Source organism: Chanodichthys erythropterus, chromosome 8 (assembly GCF_024489055.1).
Source record: "Chanodichthys erythropterus isolate Z2021 chromosome 8, ASM2448905v1, whole genome shotgun sequence".
Classification (NCBI taxonomy): Eukaryota; Metazoa; Chordata; class Actinopteri; order Cypriniformes; family Xenocyprididae; genus Chanodichthys; species Chanodichthys erythropterus.
Window position 1 is genome coordinate 772,699 of NC_090228.1, and position 27,500 is coordinate 800,198.

Sequence of the window (27,500 nt, forward strand, 5' to 3'; positions counted from 1 at the left end):
AATGTACCAGCAGGTCATGTGACACGGCTGCACTCGTACCCAGCAGTAGCAAAGATGTACAATTAAAATAGGTACATTTTATTATTTTATTTGATGTTTTTTTATTTATTTATTTAAGTGTTGTATCTTTGATGTGTTTTTTTTAATGTATTTTAATTTTGCATTTTTACATTTCACATGTGTATTGTTTATGTGTGTGTGTGTGTGTGTGAGTGACTCACCTGCAGAGCAACACAGTCGTCATGTCAACGGGGGCGGGACGGGACGTCACATGAACGTGTCACATTTGTCGTTTGTTCAGCTGCAGCTCTGACACCATTTGCATTTTATTTTGTTTTATTTAAACTTTATATTAATTTGATGGGGGTTTTTTATTTATTTTTTAATTATATTTTTTGCCAAGTGTTGCATTGTGATTGTTTTATACCCAAGAAATTATTTTAATTTTACATTTTTATTTTGATAGTTTTTAATAAACTAATAAATCAAACTGAGACACTAAACATTAAATAATAAAAATGTAAAATTTTTGCAATTATTGCATTTTTAGTGTTTTTAATTTGTGTGTTATTGGTCAAAATAAAGTGACAAACACACGTTACATCCGTGCTGTCAGAAGCCAGTGGAGCGTCACGCTAATAAGTTTGAGGGACGCACAGCATGCTGGGTAACTCATGCAGAAGGTCCCAGGCGTCGGGTGATCGGGTTTGTATCTAGAGACCTGTAGAACAAGATCATTTCAACACACAAATCCACAGCGAGCTGCTCTGAAGGATCACATGACCTTAGCACAGTGATGACGTCAGCGCCAGAAGACCGTGACGGCCGGCGTTTAAAGCGCTCGTTCACACCGTCACGACCGCTTCAGTGTAAATCACACTAACGAACAGACGGGTGTTGATTGACAGGTGTTCGTTTGCTTCAGGTGCGCCAGAGTTCGGCCTTTCCCAGGTCAAACCAGCATAAATCAACTTCCTCGACCTCCTCGACCTCAGACCAGAACAAAAGTGCCTGTGTTGGTCAAACTCTGGATTACCCATCAGGCCTCCTGAGAAAACCAGTCGCTCGGGTTACGGACAGACTCACTTGGTCAGCTGAAGGAAACACTAAACCTCACATGAGACTCAGTTACACGTCTGATTTCACGGGGTCTTCAGACACTTCAACATCTACTCCAAAAACACTCTAGATCTACGGTGAAGCATCAAGACGTGACTATGAAAGCGCATTTCCAACACATAAAGAAAAAAACACACTTTTGTAAATCATAACTGACAAAAAAAAGGTCATAATTATGATATAAAGACATTTAAGAAAAAATTCTCAATTAAAACCAAGTCCACACTGACAAAAACTCATAAATATGACTTCTTATGTCATCATTTCTCCCAATTTCGACTTTTAATGTCATAATTTGACTTTTTATTTTTACAGTAAGTGCTAAAACTCTCAGGTGCAGGATGATCTGATCTCTCAAACACGTCTGTGTCTTCGACAAATGGCCTGAAAGCTGTGAGAACATTTGGTGTGACGCACGGAGCTTCGTTTAGAGGGAAATGGAGTGTGATTTTAACAGCACGAGTCTGAACCGCTCCGGTCCGGAGACACAATCTCTGACCCATCCTCACGACACGACCTCAGTTTTCCACAAACACCCTGAACTAAATGAGCTGGAACAGGCTGAGATCTACGTCTGTGTTCAAGCAAACCTGTAACTACCGGCCTGTTAAACATAAACATCCAGAAAACAAGACGCAACACGCCGCAGTTCCTCGACACGAGCAGAAGAGCTACTCACCCTCGGCCCGGATCCAGAGCGATGGCTCTCGGCTGGTCCAGATCCTGCCAGAACAACACTTTCCGGTACGTCCCATCCAGTTCGGCCACTTCTATCCGATTGGTCTCCGAATCAGTCCAGTAGAGCTTATTCCCCATCCAGTCGCAGGCCAAGCCGTCCGGAGAGGCCAGATTGGACACGACGGTGGTCTGAATCCCGCTGGGTGTCGAGCCGTTAAACAGCGTCCGTTTGATGGACTCCTCGCTCACGTCGCTCCAGTAAATCAGTCCCTGTGCGTAAACGTAATCCACCGCCGCCGCGTCCTCCAGACCGCCGATCACCACGGTGGCGTTCCCCCGACCGTGAGCCGCGTCCACCAATCGCAGGTCCCGCCGGTTCGCATACAGGAGGAGCGGCAGGCCTGTGAACAGAGAGAGAGAGAGAGAACAGGTCAGAGGTCACGCCCAAACAAAACGATTCTGAAACCATATTCAGGTGTGAACAGCTTTCCGACATGATTACGTCATGCGTGGCGCAGTGCAAGATGAGCATTTGTGGTTAAAAAGTTAATTCAAAGTTATCTGATCTTTAATAATGTTCTCAGAACGTTCTGTCAAGGTTCTCTCAACGTTATGAACAAACGTTCTTCCAGTAACGTTAGTAGAATGTTCGTTCAATGTTATCTGATCTTTAATAATGTTCTCAGAACGTTCTTTCAAGGTTCTCTCAACGTTATGAACAAACGTTCTTCCAGTAACGTTAGTAGAATGTTCGTTCAATGTTATCTGATCTTTAATAATGTTCTCAGAACGTTCCGACATGATTATGTCATGCGTGGAGCATCACAGAGCAGTGCAAGACGAGCATTTGTGGTTAAAAAGTTAATTCAAAGTTATCTGATCTTTAATAATGTTCTCAGAACGTTCTGTCAAGGTTCTCTCAACGTTATGAACAAACGTTCTTCCAGTAACGTTAATAGAACGTTCGTTCAAAGTTATCTGATCTTTAATAATGTTCTCAGAACGTTCTGTCAAGGTTCTCTCAACGTTATGAACAAACGTTCTTCCAGTAACGTTGATAGAACGTTCGTTCAATGTTATCTGATCTTTAATAATGTTCTCAGAACGTTCTTTCAAGGTTCTCTCAACGTTATGAACAAACGTTCTTCCAGTAACGTTAACAGAACGTTCGTTCAATGTTATCTGATCTTTAATAATGTTCTCAGAACGTTCCGACATGATTATGTCATGCGTGGAGCATCACAGAGCAGTGCAAGACGAGCATTTGTGGTTAAAAAGTATATATTTTTTAGAAAATGTCTGATGGTTTCTCTAGATCAGACTCTTATTCCTCGTCTGGGATCATGTAGAGCTCTTTGAAGCTGCACTGAAACTGACATTTGGACCTTCAACCCGTTGAACCCCAGTGAAGTCCACTATATGGAATAAAACCCTGGTTGGTTTTTATGATGATTTCCTTCATTTCTTTTCCACTGAAGGAAGAAAGAAAGACAAACATCTTGGATGACATGGAGGTGAGTAAATTATCTTGAAACTTTCATTCTAAACTAATCCTTCACATCTAAAAATGAGTTTCTTCTGAGGAACAGCTTGTATTTCTTGATGTGTTGTGAAGGAATCACTTCAGATAATAAATAACATGTACAGTAACTCCAAACCATCACCTGCTACTGTAAAACTAAAACTGTGAAACTAATTGCGATTTATTCCTGCAGATCCAGCGAGAGTGACGGAGGCCGGTGACTCCACGGGGATCTGGCAGCGAATCAAACCTCAATTTGACACATCCACCACAAAACACCGGCACTTCGCTCTGGATCGACCTCAAGCTTCTCGCCTCCAGCCGACGGCCTGTTTTTCTAACATGGGGAATTTCCTTTTTCAAATATTTAGAAACTCGCAGAAGTGACTGAAGCCCGTGCCAGAGCTTGGCCAAGAGCAGATATTAGAAATATGAACACTTAATATTTGGCCTTGGATCATGTCAACCTTTTAGCTGATCTTTTACACAGTTTCTTGCTTTTGTTGGTCTCACAAAAGTCTGACTGAACAGCAGTTTAACACAACTCTGTTTACCAACACTAACAATCACTTCATGACTAAAAAGAGTTTCTTTAAGCTCTTAAAAATAAGGGTTTCCAACAGCAAATCATTTTGGGTCAGTTCTCAAAAGAACCTTTTTATCTTAGAGTGAAGAAACCCTTTTTCTCACTATAGAGAACATCTGGTGCTATGAGATGATGTTAAAAGAGAAGATGTTAAAGGTTCTTCGAGGACCCTTTATTTTTAAGAGTGAATCACACAAACACAAGAAAGAATCGAACACATGCTCGAAAGAATCGAGTTCAGCTGCAGCTGGAGTGTGTAACTTCACAAACTGAAGCAGAAGAGCTGCTCTCACACAAAACTCGCTCTCAGGCCACAGAAAGGACGAGAAATCATTGCGATATTCGAGGGTTTTTGTCGCTGCAGCTGAAAACGAGCGAGTTTGATGCAGAACAAGGCAAAGATTCACTCGGCCGCGGCTCACAAACACAAACAACAAAAACAAACACGTTACACATCTGTAGATCCAGCGATAAAGCTTATGGACACACTGAACAACAGCACTAATTCACGCCACACGAAACAACGCGTCTGATTCACGCTCACGCGCCCGCGCGCGTATTTACAGAGATTCGATCAGGAGGAATCATCAGATCAAGGCGATTCGCGAACAAATCAAGCGCCGTAAATGAAACTCACCCCGTATCTGCAAACACAAAGTACACAGTAAGAGACTCTGTAGTACGGCACACATCTTCAACGCTCAGCCGCGCCGCTTCGCTCGCATCGCTCCGGCTGCGTGTGTCTGTGGTTCGGATTCTTCGCGTTGATTCTCCGTTGCGGTTTTTCATCGATTTGATTGTTTCAGTGTTTCAGTGTGTCCGTCCGTCCGTCCGTCTCCTTCCGCTCACAGGAAAAATGCCCGGACGCTTCCGAACCCTTCCGCCGCTCTCCGGCTCTTTCTCCAGATCCCAGTCTCTGCTCTCGAGTCGCTCGCTATTGTTGTATTTCACCTCATTCGCCTCACTTTTCTTCTCTGTATCGCATCATAGTGCGACGGAGACGCAGAACAGACGGTGTAATGTGGGATGTGGAGCGTCGCGAGCGTCGTGGGCGCGCGTATAAAGGCAGGGAATCGCATTCCGATGGGACTAGTTTTTCACGCAGCGGTTCGTGCTGCGGCCCGAAACACAAAACAACACAAAGCAACATCATTAATGAATTACACTTCATTAATACTCATTTATTGTTCACCGTCTCTCATTTATTCTCCAATATACTGCAGTTTCTGTCAGTCAATAGATTTGTGTGTGTGTGTGTGTGATTTGTTTCACTTCCCTTACGAAAATTAACCACGGTTTTACCTCAAATAAAACCATGGTTAATATAATTAAACCATGGTAACCACAAATTATCTATGGTTTTGCTACACTAACCATAGTATAAGGTATTTGTAGTAAAACTGTGGTTATACAAATGGTAACCAAAAACATGGTTACTACACATTTACTATAGCTATATATATGAAACATGGGGGATTGCAGGGATGTTATACTGTGTTTGTATATATTACGTCATCCTAACTAACAGGGAACGTTCTGGCAAGGTTCTCTCAACGTTGTGAACGAACGTTCCAGTAACGTTAATAGAACGTCCATTCAAAGTTATCTGATCTTTAATAATGTTCTCGGAACGTTGGAACAAAAACATAATTTATACATTGTTCGATGGAACGTTTTCTAAATGTTACTACTTGTTCAGAGAACATTCAAAAGTAAAGGTTTAAAGTATTTTTTTACGATGCCAATATAGCTTTATGAAGCTGAATATTGTATTTATGTCTTCTATGTGAATATATAGTAAAGTGTAATTTATTCCTGTGAATTTCCAGCATCATTACTCCAGTCTTCAGTGTCACATGATCCTTCAGAAATCATTCTGATATGTTGAAAACAGTCATATTTTTGTGCAAACTGTGATATTTTACTTTTCAGGATTCTTTGATGAATAAGTTCAAAAGAACAACATTTATTTGAAATAGAATCTATTTCCTCTATCTAGATGAATAAAATTATTAAACCGTTGTGTAAATCTGTGCTCTCTAGTAAAAATATCATATATATCAGTTGACTACTAGTTTTGTGCTTCTGTTAGGGACTTTGAATGAGCTTTTGAAACTTTATTCACTCATAACTCACACAGAAGAGCTGAACTGTAATAAGAAATCTTGTAAATATTGAAAAAGACTTTTTATTTCTTGCAAGAGAAATAGTCACATTAATCTCAAGGTGTCTGTAAAAGCCAAGGCTCACCAAAAAAATTACCAACAACATATAATAACAGATTATAAAATACCGAAGCAGAATAAGATGAAGAGAAACTGAGTGAACTGCATGCTGTGAATGACTGACCGCTGCTGCCACCGCCTGGACGAGCTCAGAAACTACACACACTCCTTCATTACACTGGAAATATGAAATGCATGTGGAAATCTCTCCAGCAGTCATGTGACACGACAACACTGTGAAATCAACAGCCACGACACTGAAGTGCTTCTCACAACAGAACAGAACGTTAATGATGTTTACTGAGAGAACGAGACGCTCGTCTGAGAACCGTCGAGATCTCAGTCTTCCCTTCGTCGACCTGAGTTCAGTGTATTGCTTTTTATTTCTCTCCTCAAAGCGTGGGACCAAACAGCAAGTGTTAAACCTCGTAGTGCAGGTCGTTGAGCTCCAGCCGGGTGTAGTGGCGTCTGTCGAAGGACTCCATGGCTTTACGAGCCACCAGAGCGAGGATGAGCGCGAGGAAGATGAGCGTGATCACCACGATGGCCACCAGGCTGTTCTTCCACATCATCCGCGACACCTTGGGCTTCAGCGGAACCGAACCCAAACCCCGGCGCTTCGAATCGCTCTCCGTCTCGAGCACTGCGGCGGGTGGAGGCGTGGGAGACGCTGTGGTTGTTGTTGTAGTAGTTGTGGGTGTAGTAGTGGTTGTAGTAGTGGGTGTAGTAGTGGTTGTAGTTGTGGGTGTAGTAGTGGTGGTGGTTGTGGGTGTAGTAGTGATGGTTGTAGTGGCGGGTGTGTGTGTGACAGTGGTTCTGACGGGCTTCACTGAATGTGTTTCTGGTCTGGGCGGTTTGTTGGGTTTTCTGCCTCTGTAGGGTTTGACGGGCGGCCGCGGCGCTTTAGTGCTGGTGCTTCTAGTGGTGGTTGTTGTTGTTGTTGTGGTGGATTGTGTGGTGGTGGTGGTGGTTGTCGTGGCAGCGGGTGCGGTCGTCATGGCGACGGTTACGAGCATCACGGGCGACTGTGACTCAGTCAGCGGTTCTTCAGTGCTGGTGGTCGGTGGAGGAGTCGTGGTGGTTGTGGGTTGGGTTGTTGTTGTTGTTGTTGTGGTTGTGGGTGTTGATTTTGTGGGTGGTGGTGTTGTAGTGGGTGGGTTTGTTGTAGTCGTAGGTGTTGTAGTAGTTGTGGGTGTTGTGGGTGTGGTGGTGTTTGTGGGTGGTGTCGGTGTCGGTGTGGTGGTCAGTTGTGTCTGTTCACTGGCTGCAGGTTTGGCTGTTATTCTTCCATTTGCTTTAGTTGTTGGATGAGTTGAACCTGTAGACATCGACACAATTGCAAGAAAAATTCAGTCTCAGAAACCAAATACTTGATCAAAGACAATCCACATACATTACAGATCCTTTGATTCTTTATGATGTTTTACACACACACACACACACACACACACTGATCAGGAATAACATCACAGTCCCTCCAGGATTTGCTGAATTTATTGCAAAATCAAGCAAACTCCGCAATATTCGGAGGAGCTTACATTTTTTCTTAAAGGTGCCGTAGAACGTGTTTTCAAAAGATGTAATATAACTCTAAGGTGTCTCCTGAATGTGTCTGTGAAGTTTCAGCTCAAAATACCCCATAGATTTTTTTTAATTCATTTTTTTAGCTGCCTATTTTGGGGCATCATTAACTATGCGCCGATTCAGGCTGCGGCCCCTTTAAATTCTCGTGTTCTCCGCCCACAGAGCTCGCGACTGCCTTAAACAGCATAAACAAAGTTCACACAGCTAATATAACCCTCAAATGGATCTTTACAAAGTGTTCGTTATGCAGCATGTCTAATCGCGTAAGTATGGTATTTATTTGGATGCTTACATTTGAGATTTACATAAGAAGGAGGCAGCAATGGGGTTTGAAACTCACTGTATGTCTTTTCCATGTACTGAACTCTTGTTATTCAACTATGCCGAGGTAAACTAAATTTTTGATTCTAGGGCACCTTTAAAGGGTTAGTTCACCCAAAAATGATAATTCTGTCATTAATTACTCGCCCTCATATCATTCTACACTGTAACTCAAAGAAATTTAAACAATAAAAAGCGTTTTGTGGCTCTTTAATGTGTAGTGACAGATCGCTGTAGCGCCTCAGCTCAAGCGCCTCGCGATCATCTCTTCCTACTACTTCATTTATAGCATCACATAAACATGAATGAACATCAGAAGGTATGTTGTTTCAATTGCGGACAGACGTCAGTACACGCCGTTTTCCAAGTTCAAGTCCATCAACGTTAATCTACTAACTCCTGACTGCTTTGTCAGACAAAATGTGTTATGATTGGTTAGATCGCCTGTCAATCAAACTCTTGGCGAAGGGTCAATTACTCGCCCTCATGTCGTTCCACACCCGTAAGACCTTCAGAACACAAATTAAGATATTTTTGATGAAATCCAATGGCTCAGTGAGGCCTGCATTCACAGCAAGTTAATGCGCAGAGAGGTACTAAAAACATATTTAAAACGTTTACTGAAATCATGTGATTTTGGCACTCTGAACCACTGAATCGAAACAAAAGATTTGTTAAGCTTCATGAATCAGTGTTTTGAAATCACCCATCACTGGAAATTGTTGAATAAAGTCGTTATTTTGTTTTTTTGGTGCACAAAAAGCATTCTCGTTGCTTCATAACATTAAAATTGAACCACTGCAGTCACATGACTGTTTTAAATATGTTTTTAGTATCTTTCTGGGCATTGAAAGTGTTAATTGTCTTGCTGTGGAAGCAGGCCTCACTGAGCCATCGGATTTAATCAAAAATATCTTAATTTGTGTTCGGAAGGTCTTACGGGTGTGGAACGACATGAGGGAGAGTAATTGACCCTTCGCCAAGAGTTTGATTGACAGGTGATCTAACCAATCATAACGTAGAATCCACCATTTTGTCCGACAAAGCAGTCAGGAGTTAGTAGATTAACGCAGGTGGACTTGAACTTGGAAAATGGCGTGTACTAACGTCTTTCCATGCTTGAAACAACATTCCTTCTGATGTTCATTCATGTTTATGTGATGCTATAAATGAAGTAGTAGGAAGAGATTCTGTAGGATCTGTCACGACACATTAAAGAGCCACAAAACTGTTTTTTTATTCTAATTTCTTTAAAAATGACAAAATTTGAGACTTTGTTTTTCATATCAAAAGTAACCTGCTGTGTCTTGTCTGTCGACGTGTCCTCTCTGCTCCACGATGTGTTTTTCACTGCGTGAGAACATGATGTATGTGCATTTTTGGACGCAAAAATCAGAAAAAAGTCCCGTGAAATCCTGGAAGGACTGATTATTATTTAATGGACCTGAACGTTATAAAGAATAATAACTACTGCAACAAATGAATAAATTGCTCATTGTTAGTTAATGTTAATCAATAACTAATTAATAATTGTTAGTTGTGTGTGTGGAAACCCAATCATGAGCTGTGATTGGACCTTCAGCTGCTGATGATGTTCTGCTCACCTTTGAATATGTTGTAGGTGTTGACCCCAGTGCCGGCCGGCTTCAGCGGACAGTCCCTCTCGCTCGGACAGTGGAGCAGCTGGCAGTTCAGATCTCCGGGCCGCTGCGGCGGGTTATACACCACCAGGTTACACCGGAGACCTGCGGGACGAGAACAGGCGTCAGGAGCGCTGCGGCGCGGCCGTCGTTACCTGCGCACGCGGTCATTACCTGGCCTCACGTCCTCCGAGCAGCAGCTCAGGATGCAGTCCTTCTCCGACGGCTTCGCTCGGGCCTCCATGACGGTTCCCTTCTGAACCAGAGCCACACGCGTGTTCACGGCGACGTCCCGGTGCTGCCGAGAGTAACACGTCTCTCTGTCGGGGTCAAACGTCCCGCCGAGGGCCTGCAGGACGACACACGCGAGCAGGACCGCCGTCCGGATGAACCCAGAGCTGACGCACATGACGGAGGATTGGAGAAGAGAGACGTCCTCACAGACCTGAGCGAGAACAGCTTATCTGAAGAACAGTACTGAAGTCCAAAGATCTCGAGCCAGTCATCAGCTCTTGTGAAATCTGACCGTACATTCAAAGTCATAAATCATATTATGAGGCAATTGTGTTTTTGTTTTTACGTCTCAGTTCAACAATGATTTGATACGAACTGTGAAAACTAACATCAGGAGAACGTTTGGCTAAAATTCACATCAAGAAAACTTTATTTCTGAATGTTTTTTAAATGTTTTTTATTGGTTATACAAAAATTAACTTTTTAACATTTTATCTCTGAATGTAAACAAGTAGAAACATTTCATAACGTTGCCAGAACGTTCTGAGAACATTATTAAAGACCAGATAACTTTGAACGAACGTTCTATTAACGTTACTGGAAGAACGTTTGTTCATAACGATGAGGGAACCTTGCCAGAACGTTCTGAGAACATTATTAAAGATCAGATAACTTATAAACTGCTCATGGCCTTTCAGATTGAATGTTTTATGTGGTCATAATAATAATAATAGTGAGTTTTTTAATAAAATTTCTCATAAAACTCAATGAACATATAAATAAATATTAATTATAAGAGAAGATAATGAAGAGTTGACTGACCGATGTTGTGCGTGTGAAGGCTGATCTCCATCTGATTCCTTCCAGTCATTCGGGTTCACACACACACACACACACACACACTCTCTCTCACACACTTGCTGTGAATCTCCGGCAGGCAGAACTCTGATCCCTGCAGAGGAAGGATTATCACAGAGCGTCATAAAAGCACAAACATCAGAGATCTCACACTCCTTCATACATTCATGATGGAAACTGCTTCTTTGTGTGATGATGATGTGATGGTGCTGATGCTGCTGCGGGTCGCCATGGAGACTGAGCATCACTGGAACAGTGTCCGGTGTGTGACGTGATGCAATCCTTATGAAACATCAAACACCTGAAAACAGCGATGCGCTTCTAATTAAAGCCTCGTTAGTTTCATAAAGAGAAATGAAAGATATGAACTGCTGATTTTATTCGCTGAATCGACACGATGAGCAAAAGCACTGGATGTCCAGATATCTGGATCAAATGTGTCGACAAAAACCCCCAGAGAAGAATCACACGAGTCGATTCACATTCAGACTTTGATTTGAACACAATGAAGCTTCAGCAAATTATAGAGATCAATCACCTACCATGAGATCAGCCGCTGCTGTGACCCATTTCTGTGTCTTTGTCCTCCGCGGGATGATGATGATGATGATGATGAAGTCTCTCGATCACACACACTGATCTGAGATGCACACAGGTCTAAATGTTCAGCAGCAGTGAATGAACACGCCGAGAATCATTAATTAAGTGCTGATTTCCTCACACATCCTTCATGTCACTGTGAACTCTTAATTGTGACGTGCGCGCGCTCAGTGTCGCTCCATTGTGTTGTTGACGCTGCTGTGGCGCATGCGCAGCACTAGAGGGCGACACACCGACCTCACCTGAGAGAGTGACGACAGCGAAGGAAACAGCATCTCACACACACAACTTCCTGTTTTTATTTGCAAAACTTAAAATGTAAATCTGATAGAACATTACAGAGAACAAGATCACAGAATGAAAATAAGAAAGCTTTTTTTATTGGAGGAAATTTCTTGTAATGACGATGATAGTGACGTAAATACTAGAGTTCTGACAATCTTCCATAAGTTTTAATCATGTAATTGTTGTTAGAAATAATAAAATTCCTCGAAAATGTATTAGTACATTTAATTGAAAATATTAACAGTCGTTCCATTAATTTCCTCCATAAAGGGAATTAATTTTTTAAAGATAATTTATAAACATGCGCAGCAATGATTTACTGCGCGTTACTGCCGCCTGCTGGTCAGAAACATGAAGTGCGTCTGCGGCCACTTTTACAAAATATGATTTATTTTGTGAAGAAACACAAACTCGTTTTGTCACTAAAGTAAGTCAATACTGATAAACACACTTATGGCGAAACAAATAAAGCTGTGAACTCTTTACTGTATTATTGATCAAATAATTGCTGTAAAAAAACAATAAATAAAAGATTTCAAACCCAATTTAAATCCTTTTTTGCAGAAGCGTTATGTCGCCGTCAAGATGACAAACACACATTATAGTATATATATATATATATATTTTTATCAATAAATGCCACATAAAGGTTCACATATATTACAGCAGCGGGTGTGTGTCGCCCTCTAGTGCTGCGCATGCGCTACAGCAGCATCAAACACCAACAATGCGCACGTCACATTGAAGAGTTCACAGCTTTATTTGTTTCTCCATCCGTGTATTTATCAGTATGAATTTACTGACTGACTTTAGTGACGAAACGAGTTTGTGTTTCTTCAAAAATAAATCATATTTTGTAAAAGTTGCTGCAGACGCGCTTCATGTTTCTGACCAGCAGGCGGCAGTAACGCGCGACAGCGTAATGATGCTTAAATACATTAGAAAACGGCTGATTTGCTGCTATGAGCTCTGAGATTGTTAATCGATGAATTATTCTTCTGTTGAAGCCCGCCAGACAGCACTATTTAAAATTACTTTTTAAAATAATTTTTCACGTGGCTCAATTCCTGGTGAAAAACTTCATTACCCATGATTCCTCAGAGAAAGCGAGTCCCGCCGGAAGCGCGTTACTGCCGCCTGCTGGTCAGAAACATGAAGCGCATCTGTAGCAACTTTTACAAAAAATGATATAAACATTCGCTATAATGTGTGTTTGTCATCTTGACGGTGACATAAAGCTTCTGAATCAACGAGGATTAACATATAAATGGATTTAAATTGTGTTTGGAATCTTTTATTATTTTTTTATGGCTGACATAATTTGAAGTACGCACAGTTTATTTTAATATAAAATAATAAAAATATGATAAAACAAAATTCGATTAATACAGTGTTAACAGACCGAGTTATTATATAATAGCTCCACACACACACACACACACACACACACACACACACACACAAGGATGATTTTTCCTTGTGCAATGTAAACCCATTTCTTTAAATGCACTATCGTTTTGGATGTCATGTTAAAAATGTAATTGTTTTATGTTATGTTTTAAAGGCTAATAAAAAAAGAAAAGAAAAATAATCTCCACTGCCGTTTATGAGCGCTATTTATTCATATTAAACATTTACAATACTTACACAACAGATGAATCACTGACTGGCCATCTGGAATTTTGGTCTGGAGATAAGGTTATGATTATATATTTTTTTGTAGTTTTACATCACATCATGTGTATATAATAGCACCATTTGTTGTTTTCTTGTGGTATGAGAGAGCGTTTGGACCCGGTGGGATGTCATTTGCTGGTGTGTTGAGCATCAGTAATAATACTTCGTTTATAGTCAGGCATAGCATTAGTTTAGCTATTTAAACGTAAGACGGCATAAACAAATAAATTCGACCACTTTTGTGTGAAAAAAAGCTTCAGATATTGAATATTTATTGTGCACTTTAGTTAGCTGAATTGAATAATTGTGTGCTGAAATCATTGACTGACAGCTGCTGTGATTATAGAGAGCGGCGCTCGCTCTCTGTCATTGATTCACAAGAAACGTTATTGTTTTTCATGAGATTTTTTGAGTATTTCATTCTTCACATTGACAAAATGTGTTTTTAAACCTAGTTATTTCATAATGTTTAATATTTAGTCAAAAACAAAGTGAAAAACGATTAGAGGAAATGGCTGATATATGCGCAAATAAATGCTACTTTGCCGCCACCTGCTGGTTAAAGTGCTAATTATTGTCTTTTTTATTTTTAAATAAGTGTTTTCTATCAAATGTTGAATTTCCTACATTTTAAAACATTCGGTTTTATTACAATGGAGACAATCTCAGAAGGATGAAGAAGTAATGTTTGTGGTCGTCACATTAAAAATAACATTTGAAGTGCTGGAGAAAATAATGCGTGTGCGTGTTTAATTACAGACAGCGTTTTTAAACGATCCCAATAGCTTCGTCTTTATTGCAATCAATAAAACTGGTTTATTTGCAAACAACGATTCCCACTGTGTGTTGATCTCTAATGATGTCATGATCACACGTCACACAGGTCACATGATTCCGTTTATTCTGCACACACACTTTATATTTACAGACTGAACGTGCGGCAAACAGAAACCATGAACCCACAGAGTGATTTGGCCAAACATCAGTCACGATACGGACAAAGAGTAACGAGTCGTCATGTGTCTGAGGCGTGATGTCATCATCGTCATCACCAGAACGAGACCGCAGGAGGATTTTGGCCCAAAATCTGTCAAACGTCCTTGTGAAACTCAAATAACTCAGATCTGACGTTTATAAAGCTTCTCTTTTGGCAGTACAATTCAGTACAAAACAATCATGTACAGAAATATTATGATGTTAGTAAATAAAAAAAAAAAATCTACAAGTTTGACCCATAATTCTCCCCGTACATTCAAAGCGGCTGATAAATAAGACGTCAGTAGTGAATAATAGATCAAATCAATATTTGGTCCAAATTCCAGCCGGTCGTGGGAAAGTCTTCAGTTTCTGATCATAAATATATGTGAATGTTCTCAAGGCAGAACTGGATGGCACTAGACTACAGACTGCTCTGATGTTCTGATGGGAACCTACGGAGAACGCTGCAGCAACGTTCACCTCTCTCTACAAAAAGCAAACTTCCTCTTCACGCGTTTTCGTCCGCGTCCGAGCCGGTTCCGTTATCGGACGGGTCCAAGAGTTCTTGGCGGCGGCGCATTATGGCTGCGAACTGAGCGCGCTCCGTGGCGTCCTGAAAAAGGTCAGAGGTGACAGAGGTGAGTGAGGGGTCAGTGGTTGCTCCCCTCGTCGAAGGACTCCACGCCGGAATCGCCCGCCACCGCCGCCAGCTTCTCCTGCCGCCTCCTCATGACCTCCTGCAGCTCCGAGCCGGAGCTCCTCTGCAGACAGACGGAGGAACAGTGAGACTCTCGCAAACATCTCGGCAAACGCTCATTTAAACAAGCTGAGAGAAGATCAGTACCTCAAAACACCTGCGGCGTGATGGAGAGAGAGAGAGGAAGGGCAGAAATGAGTGAGTGAGGACGAAGGGGCGGACGTGAGCGTGACATCAGGATCAGACGCTCTAAACTAAGATGGACGGGATTCTGGGAAGGCGTCTATTCCTGAAACTACGGCAGAAGCCACTAGACAATCAGATTCGCTATGAGAATGTGTTTCATCAGGAGACGGCTGCACCAGCTCTGAGTTACACTAGACGTGAAGTAAATGTGTTACTGAATAATGCACCATTAAAGTCGTTTTATTGTTTTATAATGTTTCCTGGCGTGCTCTTATAATGTTAGTATGATTTTTACATCAAAAATGATCATAATTTAGAAATAAAAGGCATTTTTCCTTCCCTGATTTCAGCCGTCTGATTTGAACGCTCTGTTTTAAGGGGCGTGTCCTCTGAGACTTCAGTGTAAACGCCCACTGCTGTGATTGGCTGACATGTTTGCATATGAAATAGCTCAGTATTACTCTCTCTTTTAGCACACTTTTACTTTTACCGCTCTCAAGTGTTGATTATAGCATCATATTCAGAAAGGTTGCAGTGATGAACATGTAGTCGATCACAGACGTGTTGTTGAGCTCATGAAAGCAGTGATCTCGTCAGTCTGCACACTAACCAGAGAGATTCGTTGAGTCCAGAACTCAGTCACTGATGAACTCTGTTTGATTGACAGCTCCAGACACTGTAAAGGGAGCGTTCTTTGATCGCTTTCTATATATAATTTAATCAGATTATTTTCATCCTACTAAGAGAAGTTGAGCGTTTAGTTGCCGGTTTGATTTACTGATCATGTGACTGTACATGAATCATTAATATCAGATCAGGCATTAGAATGAACACAGTTACTGACATGTTGTCGCATTACTGTCGAGTTCATATCGGAAAATTCTGAAATGTGATTGATTTACCAAAGAATCCACAGTTGAAATGAACCGAATACTAATAAAGCTCAACTGAGACTTTCACATCTGCTTATCGGATCATTAAAGGTAAATTTATGACCTACAATCTGCATTAATAAGTACAGAGTTAGTTATAAACAAACTAGTAGCTACTAAACCACTAGTCTAGTGTGATTTTTACGTTCCAATTTAAAATTCCAGCTAACAAAAATATATTGATTTGCTAACATTAAAAAGTTATGAAAACTATTTCTGAATGTTCTCTGAACGTTAAAAATGTCCAGTTTATTAAATGTTTAAAAAACGTTGTTTATTGATTATGTGAACGTTAAGGGAACGTCAATCCTCGAACACTACGGGAATGTTAATTTTGAATGTTCTCTAAACGTTCTGAAACATCTAAAAAACATCCAGCTGAAAAGATGTATAAGAAATGTTTTTGTGCTAACGTTCTGAGAACGTTATTAAAGATAAGTTTGAACGAACATTCTATTAATGTTGCTGGAAGAACGTTTGTTCAGAACGTTGAGAGAACGTTCCCTGTCAGCTGGTGCAAACCGACCCAGACGTTCACGTGCGGTTCATGATGCGTTAACTAAACCAGTCGCTTCACTACGGTGAACTAAAGTACCTTCAGAGGAACGTGGATTACATGTGAAGATCATGGGAGGGTCAGAAGAACACCTGCAGACAGTAAAAACACCACAGAAAAACCAAAGGGACACTTGCCAGAGCTGAGCAACAACCAGCTGTTTGATTGGATTCTGCTGTAGACGTCAATAAACACAATTACACTATGGTACTGTTACGGTGAACGCGGTGCGATCCGGTCCGAGACGCTCGATGATGACACAGAAATACCAGCAGAAGAGTTTTAGAAGAATGAGGAGAGAAATAAAGGAGGGATGAAATGAAGACGCCGACCCACCTCGAGAGCAGCCTTCTGGACGGTGAGCTGGCTGAAGACTCTGGCGCCGTCATCCGGACAGACGGTCTTCAGCTCGTCTTTGTTCAGAGAGAAGAGCTGAGCGCCGGTCAGGACTCCCAGACTGTTGATCGTCCTGCAGAACAAACTTCATGGTTATCAAGCAAACCGTACATCAGGAAGAGGAGGAGATACTGAACGCAGACATTTACTATTGGATGAGAACCTGAACTGACAAATATCAGATCCGTATTGAATCTGGTTTGGATGTGTGGACAGGTGTTAAACCGGTTCACTCACACGGCGCTGAAGCCTTTGACCTCCAGCCAGGCCTTCACCTCCTCCGGCGAGGAGTCGTACGTGATGTTGACCGCCGGCAGGCTGCTGGAGCGAGACGGAGCCTGGAACTTCTTCTGAGCGCTGCGGCCCAGAGTCAGTCTGTGCATCAGCTCGTCCTGAACCTCCTCCATGTTGGACTTCCGCCCTGAGAGACACAATCGCGTAGAGTCATTACGCTCAGGCATCGGGCAGAGACTTCTATATGAAGAGTGTGTGTGTGTGTGTGTGTGTGTGTGTGTACGGTTGGCTGGCGCAGGTCTCTCTCTCTGATGGTCTCTCATCGTCACGCTGTCGCTCTCGCTCGCGTCGGGGACGTTTTGTTCGGCGCTGTCGGTGGGCGGAGCCACCGGCGGGGGCGCGGCTGCGGGGGGCAACGGGGCGGGAGGAGGAGGGGGCGTCGGCGTGGGCGGGGCTTCCGTCACCGTCGGCTTGGGCACATAATCTGACCGCTGCTTCTGTACGAGAGCCACACAAACATCACACTCAGACAACACTGACACCGCTGACATCAAGACCCCATGAAACCAGAGCTGATGCACTTCCTGTTCAGACCAGACATCTGGGGGCGGGGCATAGCGAAGGGCTTGTGCTTTTTTTAATTTTGTCATGATGATGATGATGATGATGATGATGATGCTGAAAATGAACTTTTTATACTACATATTCTGCTGATATCATCTCTAAAAAATTCTGAACTGAATCGACTCTATTGTCTTATTAGAGCCGCTTTATAGCTGAATTTGAATCTGTTTCACATCTGATGAAGTTTGCATCCTTGATTCGGTTTATTACTGTGAAGCTGCTTCTGAAGAAATACAGACTCAAAAAGACATAAATCTGATTTCATGAGGTCTTTAAAGCACAGATCAGCAGTTCATAAATAACACTGATTTAATAAAATGTTGACCATCTACACAGACAGATAATAAACACTGTATGTCACGTCCTGAAGACCAAAACATGATTTATTATGAGTCTTTCACTGACTGTAGGGCAAATAATCCAGTTACCTCGTTTAACTCGCCCAGTAATTGCTTGAGAGAAAGAAAATGAAACATGAAAATGAAATTCAACACAACAAACACACACACAGCAAATAAAACACACACACAGGGAGATAAACTGAACTAATGCAGGAAATCAAAACAAACTAAACACACACACACACACACACACACACACACACTCGTTTACTCATCTAGATGAGGTTATTCCATAGACTTGGTTTGTTTTCATATGCAGCTCGTTATAAATACTATAATCTAACCCTAATAAAAAGCATTTTTAAACTTTAAAGTGCTCGTATTACACTATTATTAGATTCCTACTGTTGTTTAGAGTCTCCTACAACAGGATTACATGCATTTAAGTAAAAGAAACACTTTAATTTTCTCATAATATCCACTGCAGCATCAGCTCTTTTCTGTGTCTGAAACGGTTTGATCAAAGATTCGGTCTCTCTAAACCCCGCCTTTCTGAGAGCTGCTCTGCTCTGATTGGTCAGACGCCCCAGTCTGTTGTGATTGGTCAGAAACCAAACACTCATGATCATATCTGAATCTCACAGTGATACGAACAGTAACGATGGAATTACTGACGGCTCGTTTCAGCAGTTCAGATGAATTTATCTGAACTTTGATCTTTTAAACTTTCACACACAGCTCTGTTACACACTGCATGAAGGGGGATATTCGAAAAAGCACAATGGGGCACTATTAGGAGGTTTTGTACCCAAAATATGGTGCAAACAAACACACTGGGAGATTAACTAACTAAACTAATGCAGGAAATCAAAACAAACTGAACACACACACACACACACACACACACACACACACACACACTCGTTTACCTTAAACAACTCAAATTCCTTTTTTGGCATCATTAGCTTTAAGATGAACAGATGAACACAAACAATGATTGTATGATGTGGCAAAACAAGGGGATGAAAGGAAAAAGACTGAATCAGACATGATGAGAGTCACCTGTATGGTGTGGCTGTAGATGGGCTCCCCGCGGCCCGGCACGTCCACCGCCCTGCTGATCTCCAGGATGTTGTTTGGCACGTATCCCGCAGCGCCCGCCCCGTTCCGCACCTTCCACCACTGCTTCCTGTCATCCAGCACCTGATGACCAATCAGATCAACACATCACAACACTGCACACGTGCACAGCTCGCTGACGTCACACCGTCACATGACCGTACCTCCACCACCTCGTCTTTGACCACGGACAGTTCAGTGTTGTTTCTGGCCACAAAGTCATATTTGGATTTGGCAAAGTTTCTCAGCTGGTTCCTGCTGTGAGCCTCCAGGTTTCTGGAGAGAAAATATCAATGAACCTCCACAAATGAGACAGAGTTACACTGTAAACAAATGATTTTTGCTTAATATTTCTGATGTGTTTTTCAGCACAAATATCTGAACATTCTTAAATTAAGATACATTTACTGGAGAAGCAAAATGAATTAAGATATTAAGACAAAAAAATATCTGCCAATGGAGTCAGAAAAGTAATATTGTTTTCCTTTTGAATTAAGAGATTTAAATATCGGTTAATTTATTCTATTAAGAGATTTAAATATCGGTTATTTTGTTCTATTAAGAGATTTAAATATCGGTTAATTTATTCTATTAAGAGATTTAAATATCGGTTATTTTATTCTATTAAGAGATTTAAATATCGGTTATTTTATTCTATTAAGAGATTTAAATATCGGTTATTTTATTCTATTAAGAGATTTAAATATCAGTTATTTTGTTCTATTAAGAGATTTAAATATCGGTTATTTTATTCTATTAAGAGATTTAAATATCGGTTAATTTATTCTATTAAGAGATTTAAATATCGGTTATTTTGTTCTATTAAGAGATTTAAATATCGGTTAATTTATTCTATTAAGAGATTTAAATATCGGTTATTTTATTCTATTAAGAGATTTAAATATCGGTTATTTTATTCTATTAAGAGATTTAAATATCAGTTATTTTGTTCTATTAAGAGATTTAAATATCGGTTATTTTATTCTATTAAGAGATTTAAATATCGGTTAATTTATTCTATTAAGAGATTTAAATATCGGTTAATTTATTCTATTAAGAGATTTAAATATCGGTTATTTTATTCTATTAAGAGATTTAAATATCGGTTATTTTATTCTATTAAGAGATTTAAATATCGGTTATTTTTGTTCTATTAAGAGATTTAAATATCGGTTATTTTATTCTATTAAGAGATTTAAATATCGGTTATTTTATTCTATTAAGAGATTTAAATATCAGTTATTTTGTTCTATTAAGAGATTTAAATATCGGTTATTTTATTCTATTAAGAGATTTAAATATCGGTTATTTTTGTTCTATTAAGAGATTTAAATATCGGTTATTTTATTCTATAAAGAGATTTAAATATCAGTTATTTTGTTCTATTAAGAGATTTAAATATCGGTTATTTTATTCTATTAAGAGATTTAAATATCGGTTATTTTATTCTATTAAGAGATTTAAATATCGGTTATTTTATTCTATTAAGAGATTTAAATATCAGTTATTTTGTTCTATTTATTCTATTAAATGTATCTTGATTTAAGACTGTTTAGATATTTGTGCTGGAAAACAAGACAAGATTACAGATGAAGTACAACTAAAACACACATTCGCTCTTTAAACACTGAATCTACTGATGAATGACGTTTTTGACAGCTGCCGCCGTGGAGGAGCATCTCAGAGCTGGAGAATGAGACGGAAGAGAGTCTTTACTCCATTTGAAAGCGGTTTAACAGATTGAGAGTTCAGGTCAGAGCTGAGAGTCTATTAGAGAAACCCAGAAAGCCCCAGAACAGAAGCGTGAGCGGTGAGACGGTTCTCCAGGGCGCGCGTTGCGGTCGCTCGTACCCAGGTGGGTTTTACCTATCTACATGACGGCTGACCGCTTGTTTAAAAGCAGCCACGGCCATGTCTGGCTCCAGCAGGTGCAAACGCTTGTAAGAATTGTTACTGTAGCCGTACCCGTCTGCGCAGGTGAAGTCCTGGACCACCGGCTGCTGTCGGGACAAAAAACACTTTCACTTCAACAAATCAAAAAAAGTCACTCTGTGAGGTTTAAAGGAGAAAGTGCAGCTCACGTGGTGCGGCGGTCCCTGAACCTCGGTCTGTGCCGCGCTGAGTGTCTCCGCCAGCTGAGCCACATCCTGCTCACGCGACACCAGCACCGGCGGCTCCCAGCCGTCCCGGAAACGCAGTATGTGCGGAGGAAACGGGTGATCCTTCGGCCACTCCAACCTCAAGACAAGATGAGTCACATTTCTTCAGTGCTCTTCACAACCGTTTCAAAGCAGCGTTACAGAAAGTCATAATGTCATGTCTGTCATGCCTCAAGTTTTAGAGCTGGATGATATGTATCAATTAACCCTCCGAATTAGGTCTAGATATATTGAATTTATAGTGTTGTCTATCACATATATCAGTGCTGCAGTGACGTTTTGTTCTATTAAGAGATTTAAATATCGGTCGTTTTTTCTATCAAGAAATTTAAATATCGGTTGTTTTTTGTATTAATAAATTTAAATATCGGTTGTTTTTTTCTATCAAGAGATTTAAATATCTTTTTTTTTTCTATAAAAAAATTTAAATATCGGTTGTATTTTTTTATTAAGAAAGATAAATATCGGTTGTTTTTTCTATTAAGAATTTCAAATATCGGTCTTTTTTTCTTTTTTTTATAAAGAAATTTAAATATCGGTTGTTTTTTCTATTAAGAAATTTAAATATCGGTTGTTTTTTCTATTAAGAAATTTAAATATTGGTTGTTTTTTCCTATCAAGAAATTTAAATATCGGTTGGTTTTGTCCTATTAAGATATTCAAATATTGGTCATTTTTTCTATTATTAAGAGATTTAAATATCTTTTTTTTTTCTATAAAAAAATTTAAATATCGGTTGTATTTTTTTATTAAGAAAGATAAATATCGGTTGTTTTTTCTATTAAGAATTTCAAATATCGGTCTTTTTTTTTTTTTTTTATAAAGAAATTTAAATATGGGTCGTTTTTTCTATTAAGAGATTTAAATATCGGTCATTTTATCTATTAAGAGATTTAAATATCTGTCTTTTTTTCTTTTTTTTTATAAAGAAATTTAAATATCGGTTGTTTTTTCTATTAAGAAATTTAAATATCGTTGTTTTTTTCTATCAAGAAATTTAAATATCGGTTGTTTTTTTCTATCAAGAAATTTAAATATCAGTTGTTTTTTCTGTTAAGAAATTTAAATATCGGTTGTTTTTTTCTATCAAGAAATTTAAATATCGGTTGTTTTTTTCTATCAAGAAATTTAAATATCGGTTGTTTTTTTCTATCAAGAAATTTAAATATCGGTTGTTTTTTTCTATCAAGAAATTTAAATATCGGTTGGTTTTGTCCTATTAAGAGATTTAAATATCGGTCATTTTGCTCTATTAAGAAATTTAAATATCTGTCATTTTTTCTATCAAGAAATTTAAATATCGGTTGGTTTTGTCCTATTAGGAGATTTAAATATTGGTCGTTTTGTTCTATTAATAAATGTAAATATCGATTGTTTTTTTTCTATTAACAGATTTAAATATCTATCACTTTTTTATTCTATTACATAGAGGTCAGTTTTGTTCTATTAACAACATGTTAAATGTTGATTTAATGATAGTAAGTCTTGTGTTAACCGATTTTGTTCTATTAAGAGATTAAAATGTCATTCGGTTTGTTTGTAAGTGAGAATCGGCGATTCTCAAAAAGTATTAATGAAACTATGATCGGTTGTTGCAGGTGAAAAGTCTGATGCTCAGACACACACCTAAACATTCAAAAGTAATTAAGAGATTTAGATAATAGTCGGTTTTGTTCTCAGCAAGAGTAATTCTCAAAAAGCATCAATGAAGAAACGACTGGCGTCTTACAAAAAAGCAACGCGATTTTAGAGGAAGTGAGTACGAATTCACCCAGCAGACTGAACAAAATACCGTTCTTTACACACAAGAGCATGACGCTGCAGTACCTGCACTTGGTCCATCCGTCTCCCAGCGTGACCCACAGGTGTCTCTCCTCCGCAGAACCCGCCGCATGCAGGAAGTCGATGCCTTCTCGGGTGAGGAGGGGAACGATGACACTTTTAGCCAGATCAACCCCTCCAGACATCTGGATCACCTGACACACACAAACACAGGAACGTCAGCGTGACTAAACCGCTGTCCACACGCACACGCCATCAGAAGACGTACCAGTCTGAGCGGATTGAACAGGAAGTGAACCAGGTCCACAGCGCTGGGGTTCTGAATGTGGTTCTTTAACTTCCCCTGCAACGACAATCATCACATCACAGAGAATACAAATGAGATTCTCCTGCTAAAAATGAGTGAGTAAATTAGTGATGCCCTGGAATTAGCCGTGACTTATCCGGCCGGTTGACGTCACTCACCAGCAGGTTGAAGGCATGTTTGAACTTCTGGAAACAGTCGACAAACTCGTCCTGAGACGGAGGTTTAGATCTCAGCGTCAAAACTCCCTCTGATGAACGACAAACACACTCGTGACACACTCGTGAGGAAGAGGAGGATCTGAGCGTATAATGTGATGAGGAAACGCTCACCTCCAGGTCCTTTCTTCTTGCTCTTCTTGGTTTTCTTGCGTTTGGAGAGCTCGTTAAAGGCCTCGGCAGCTTTCTGCAGTTTGGTGACGAAGTGTTCGATGTCGTCCAGAATGTGATTGAGGATTTGCTGTAACACACGTCAGTATTAAAACTGCTTAAAAATATAAAAATTGCAATGACTATTTTTATCAGAAAAAAAACAACAGGTGCCCATTTTCTCAAGTCACAAGCCAATGGCAGGTGTGGCAAAAAGTTAGTTTTAGGCAGTGAACAGTGATGGACTCGTCTCATTGGCTGGCAGACAGGAACAGGAAGTTGCGTATCAGTAAAGACATTCACCACATCTCTGTCCACCTGCGCTGCGCTCATCTCACCCGACCCGTCCAGCTCTGTGTACAGTCTCTGTGGATCATCTGATGACACACACACACACACATAGTGAGACTTGCTCTGGAACAGGAACGACAGACGCACTTCCTGTTTCATGATCCACTCACAGTCCTGCTGCTCATTGGTCCAGGCAGACCAACTGGCCACTCGGCTCTTGGCGTCCCCTCGATTGACAGCTCCTGGAGGCTGGGGGGCGGGGCCTCCCGGGGGCGGAGGGATAGTCCCGTCACTCTTCAGGATCATTCTGACGGAAACAGAGACACAGATGCTGCGTTACCTTGGCAACATCCATCACCATCATAAGTCACAGCGGCTGCCGGACTTACTTCAGAGCCTCCGGCCTCTTCTTGACTTTTCCGCCCTTGTGATCGCTGACGGCGCTCTCGATGTCCAAGTGGATTAAGTTGGCCTGAAGGAGTTGAAGCACAAGGTCACACACTTCGAAACTCGATTCACTGCGACTCAAATGATTCACTGATTCGAAGCGAACGATTCAGGAGCGCTGACCTTGATGTCGTCGCACTGGAACAGGTGCAGGTCTGGTTTTCCCTGTCCGGACTCCTTACACACCAGCGCCAGGATGGAGTCGTAGCTGCAGGCGTTGATCACGGCCTGACAGTGCTGGATGGAGCCCAGAGGAAAGTTCTCCAGCTCGTTCTGAAACACACACACACACATGTGATCAGTCCACACGCGTGTGGCGCTCAGGGCTCTGGACGGACGCTTCCGTACCTTGCTGTCGTTGTCGATGAGGCTGACGGCTTTCCCGTCCACCTGCAGGATCATGTCTTGTGTCCACACCTTGCCTTTGGCGTCCAGCAGACGCAGTTTCCGGATGCCGTCCTCGATGGTCAGCATGGCCTCTTTCCGGTCCATCACAAACGTGGTCAGGTGCTGCCGGAGAAAATCACACACGGATCGTCTCAAGCGGGTTTTGAAAGACAGTTGACATTCAGTAATATCAGCGTCTTACCTCCACATGATACTGCGACGTGTCCGTCAGGCTGTTGATGCTGTTTTTGGTGTAATTCTTCCTTTGCTCTGAGGAAACAGCAGATCGTATTATATCACATGACGTCACGATCACGTCCAGACGGAATCTGCTGCTACAGACTCCGTGTGGACATGAACACGTCAGATCACGTGAGGAGATCATGATGCTGAGGACTAGATCTGTGTGTCTACAGACAGGATTGACCCTGGAAGTGTGTGTGAAGGGAGAGCTTAAGGAAACTGGAGACGTCTATAAAAGGTCACACACACACACACACACACACACACACACACACACACACACACACACACACACACACATACACACACACACACACAGCTTCTACCTTTCTTTTTGTGTTTGGCGGAAGTGTGCAGGAAATACACTCCATCTGTTCCTGAGAGCGATGGTGCAGAGAAAACACACACACACACACACACATACAGTGAGTTTGGAAACTCATTTGGTCTCCCAAACGTTCTGGCAAGGTTCTCTCAACGTTATGAACAAACGTTCTTCCAGTAACGGTAATATAATGTTCATTCAAAGTTATTTGGAGGGTTTTTCTGAAATGTTTCAGTTGGATGTTCGTTTTTTAAAAGTTTCTACTTGTTTCAGAACGTTCAGAAAACATTCAAAAGTAACATTCCCATAATGTTTGAAGAATGATACAATAAAATGTTCCCTTAACGTTCACAAAACCAAGAAACAACGTTTTTAAAACATTTAAAAACCTTTACATTTCAAACGTTCAGAGAAATAATATTTTTGTAATTTAATGGGAACGTTCATATTTGATCATATTTGTGAGCTGGGCTCTCTGTGTGACTGACAGGCAGTGACCTTTGACCTCTGCTTTGAAAGACATTTTTGCAAATTTCACCTTAAATTCAGGAGGGAATTGCGTTGTCAATAAAGCAAACAAACTAAATTTTCATGACAATAAAGGCATTTTCCACCCAAATTTTGATGATTGTAACATTTTTAGCAAAGAAAATAATGTAATATTTAGATTAGACTGTAAAGTGTTCATACATCATAATAATATTTGCTGGTTTTACTAGATATTCTTCACATTACAGTATGAATTGATCTGAATAATGACTCTATTGTCTTTTAGAGCAGAGTTCATCTCATATCGGATTGACTGAAGCTGTTTTTATTATTATCATCATGGTAAAATATGAGCCAGACGAATCTCCCAAATACAGACGAACATCACTATGAAGAGCAAAACACTGAACGCCTTCATCATGTTCTTCACATCACACACTGATCAACACAATCCCATCATCCCTCTGGAGCGTGTCGTCATGGTGACGATGCGTATGAGCTGCAGCGCCCTCAGCAGACAGCAGAGGGAGACACGTACCGTACAGAGCTTTACCGCCGGAGGTTTTGGCAGGAACATCTGGAGACCGTGAGCCGTGACCGCTGAGAGAGAGAGAGAGAGAGAGAGAGAGAGAGAGAGAGAGAGAGAGAGAGAGAGAGAGAGAGAGAGAGAGAGAGAGAGAGAGAGAGAGAGAGAGAGAGAGAGCGTTAGTACACTCAAACTTTCTCTGCTCTACTTCTAGGAATGCAAGTGAATTAATAATCATTGTGACGCATAATCTGACCTCAGCCATGTGTGTGTGTGTGTGTGTGTGTGTATGTGAGAGTGTGTGTGTGTGTGTGCTTTTGTTTATATTACATTGTGGGGACCAAATGTCCCCATGATGTAATATAAACCTGAGTTCACCTACATCGTGGGGACCAGCCAGCGGTCCCCACAATGTAAATGGGTTTATAAATCATATAGAATGAGTTTTTGTGAAAAAGTAAAAGTTTGCACAGTTTCCTGTGAGGGTTAGGTTTAGGGGTAGGGGCAGGGTAGGGGGATAGAATGTACAGTTTGTTCAGTGTAAAATGCATTGAAGTCTATGGAAAGTCCCCACAATTCACAAAAACAAACATGTGTGTGTGTGTGTGTGTGTGTGTGTGTGTGTGTGTGTGTGTGTGTGTGTGTGTGAGGAGTTAATGAGTAAAGTGGACACTTGATCTGTTTCAGTGTGTAAGTCACACTAATTGTGCGACAGATCAATAATGAATGTGTCCAATAGATCAGGATCAGAGGAAACATCAATAAAACATCAGAACGTTCTGGCAAG

The 27,500-nt window shown here is 40.7% G+C and overlaps 3 protein-coding genes across 18 annotated transcripts in view; all 3 read right to left on the bottom strand.

Moving 5' to 3' along the window:
• The window catches only part of lrp6 (low density lipoprotein receptor-related protein 6), a 24,920-nt gene extending 20,073 nt beyond the window's left edge, over positions 1-4,847 (bottom strand). Inside the window, exons 1-2 of one of the 3 annotated variants that reach the window (XM_067391299.1) lie at positions 4,543-4,847; positions 1,799-2,198 (exon numbers count right to left, since the gene is read on the bottom strand). In XM_067391299.1, coding sequence (XP_067247400.1) covers positions 1,799-2,198; positions 4,543-4,597 — 455 coding nt within the window. In that variant the 5' untranslated portion in view covers positions 4,598-4,847. Of the gene's footprint in view, positions 1-1,798; positions 2,199-4,542 lie in introns of those variants that run through there. The other 2 variants (XM_067391297.1, XM_067391298.1) reach the window with 2 other exon arrangements.
• A 1,268-nt stretch (positions 4,848-6,115) lies between these two features.
• On the bottom strand, positions 6,116-11,544 carry mansc1 (MANSC domain containing 1). 2 transcript variants are annotated; one of them, XM_067391315.1, is made up of 5 exons: positions 11,310-11,544; positions 10,732-10,861; positions 9,850-10,120; positions 9,640-9,780; positions 6,116-7,448 (listed from the first exon to the last, which is right to left on the bottom strand). In XM_067391315.1, exons 3-5 carry the CDS (start codon positions 10,082-10,084, stop codon positions 6,550-6,552), a joined length of 1,275 nt encoding a protein of 424 aa, XP_067247416.1. In that variant the 5' UTR covers positions 10,085-10,120; positions 10,732-10,861; positions 11,310-11,544; the 3' UTR covers positions 6,116-6,549. The 2 variants fall into 2 exon arrangements, with proteins under 2 accessions (XP_067247416.1, XP_067247415.1); XM_067391314.1 differs by having other exon boundaries at positions 9,850-10,196.
• Positions 11,545-14,213: 2,669 nt separating this feature from the next.
• eps8a (EGFR pathway substrate 8a, signaling adaptor) overlaps positions 14,214-27,500 on the bottom strand; it is a 29,422-nt gene continuing 16,135 nt past the window's right edge. For 4 of the 13 annotated variants that reach the window (XM_067391300.1, XM_067391302.1, XM_067391304.1 and 1 more), the window contains 21 exons: positions 26,726-26,787; positions 25,333-25,400; positions 25,092-25,253; positions 24,867-25,016; positions 24,686-24,768; positions 24,467-24,603; positions 24,309-24,382; positions 23,970-24,096; positions 23,799-23,887; positions 23,602-23,676; positions 23,379-23,527; positions 21,474-21,630; positions 21,259-21,392; positions 21,004-21,078; positions 19,557-19,668; positions 19,336-19,476; positions 18,361-18,384; positions 17,592-17,805; positions 17,312-17,495; positions 17,015-17,147; positions 14,214-15,068 (listed from right to left, as the gene is read on the bottom strand). In XM_067391300.1, the coding sequence (XP_067247401.1) occupies positions 14,958-15,068; positions 17,015-17,147; positions 17,312-17,495; positions 17,592-17,805; positions 18,361-18,384; positions 19,336-19,476; positions 19,557-19,668; positions 21,004-21,078; positions 21,259-21,392; positions 21,474-21,630; positions 23,379-23,527; positions 23,602-23,676; positions 23,799-23,887; positions 23,970-24,096; positions 24,309-24,382; positions 24,467-24,603; positions 24,686-24,768; positions 24,867-25,016; positions 25,092-25,253; positions 25,333-25,400; positions 26,726-26,787 (2,461 nt within the window). In that variant the 3' untranslated portion in view covers positions 14,214-14,957. Of the gene's footprint in view, positions 15,069-17,014; positions 17,148-17,311; positions 17,496-17,591; positions 17,806-17,959; positions 19,239-19,335; positions 19,477-19,556; positions 19,669-21,003; positions 21,079-21,258; positions 21,393-21,473; positions 21,631-23,378; positions 23,528-23,601; positions 23,677-23,798; positions 23,888-23,969; positions 24,097-24,308; positions 24,383-24,466; positions 24,604-24,685; positions 24,769-24,866; positions 25,017-25,091; positions 25,254-25,332; positions 25,401-26,725; positions 26,788-27,500 lie in introns of those variants that run through there. The other 9 variants (XM_067391305.1, XM_067391313.1, XM_067391309.1 and 6 more) reach the window with 9 other exon arrangements.

What these genes read in the sequence shown, in the direction of transcription:
- mansc1 (XM_067391315.1), bottom strand. Translation starts at nt 10,084, where the DNA reads ATGTGCGTCAGCTCTGGGTTCATCCGGACGGCGGTCCTGCTCGCGTGT. An exon ending in CTCGGAGGACGTGAGGCCAG is followed by an intron (nt 9,781 to 9,849) that starts GTAATGACCGCG and finishes CTCGTCCCGCAG; the next exon opens with GTCTCCGGTGTAACCTGGTG. An exon ending in CACCTACAACATATTCAAAG is followed by an intron (nt 7,449 to 9,639) that starts GTGAGCAGAACA and finishes CGATGTCTACAG; the next exon opens with GTTCAACTCATCCAACAACT.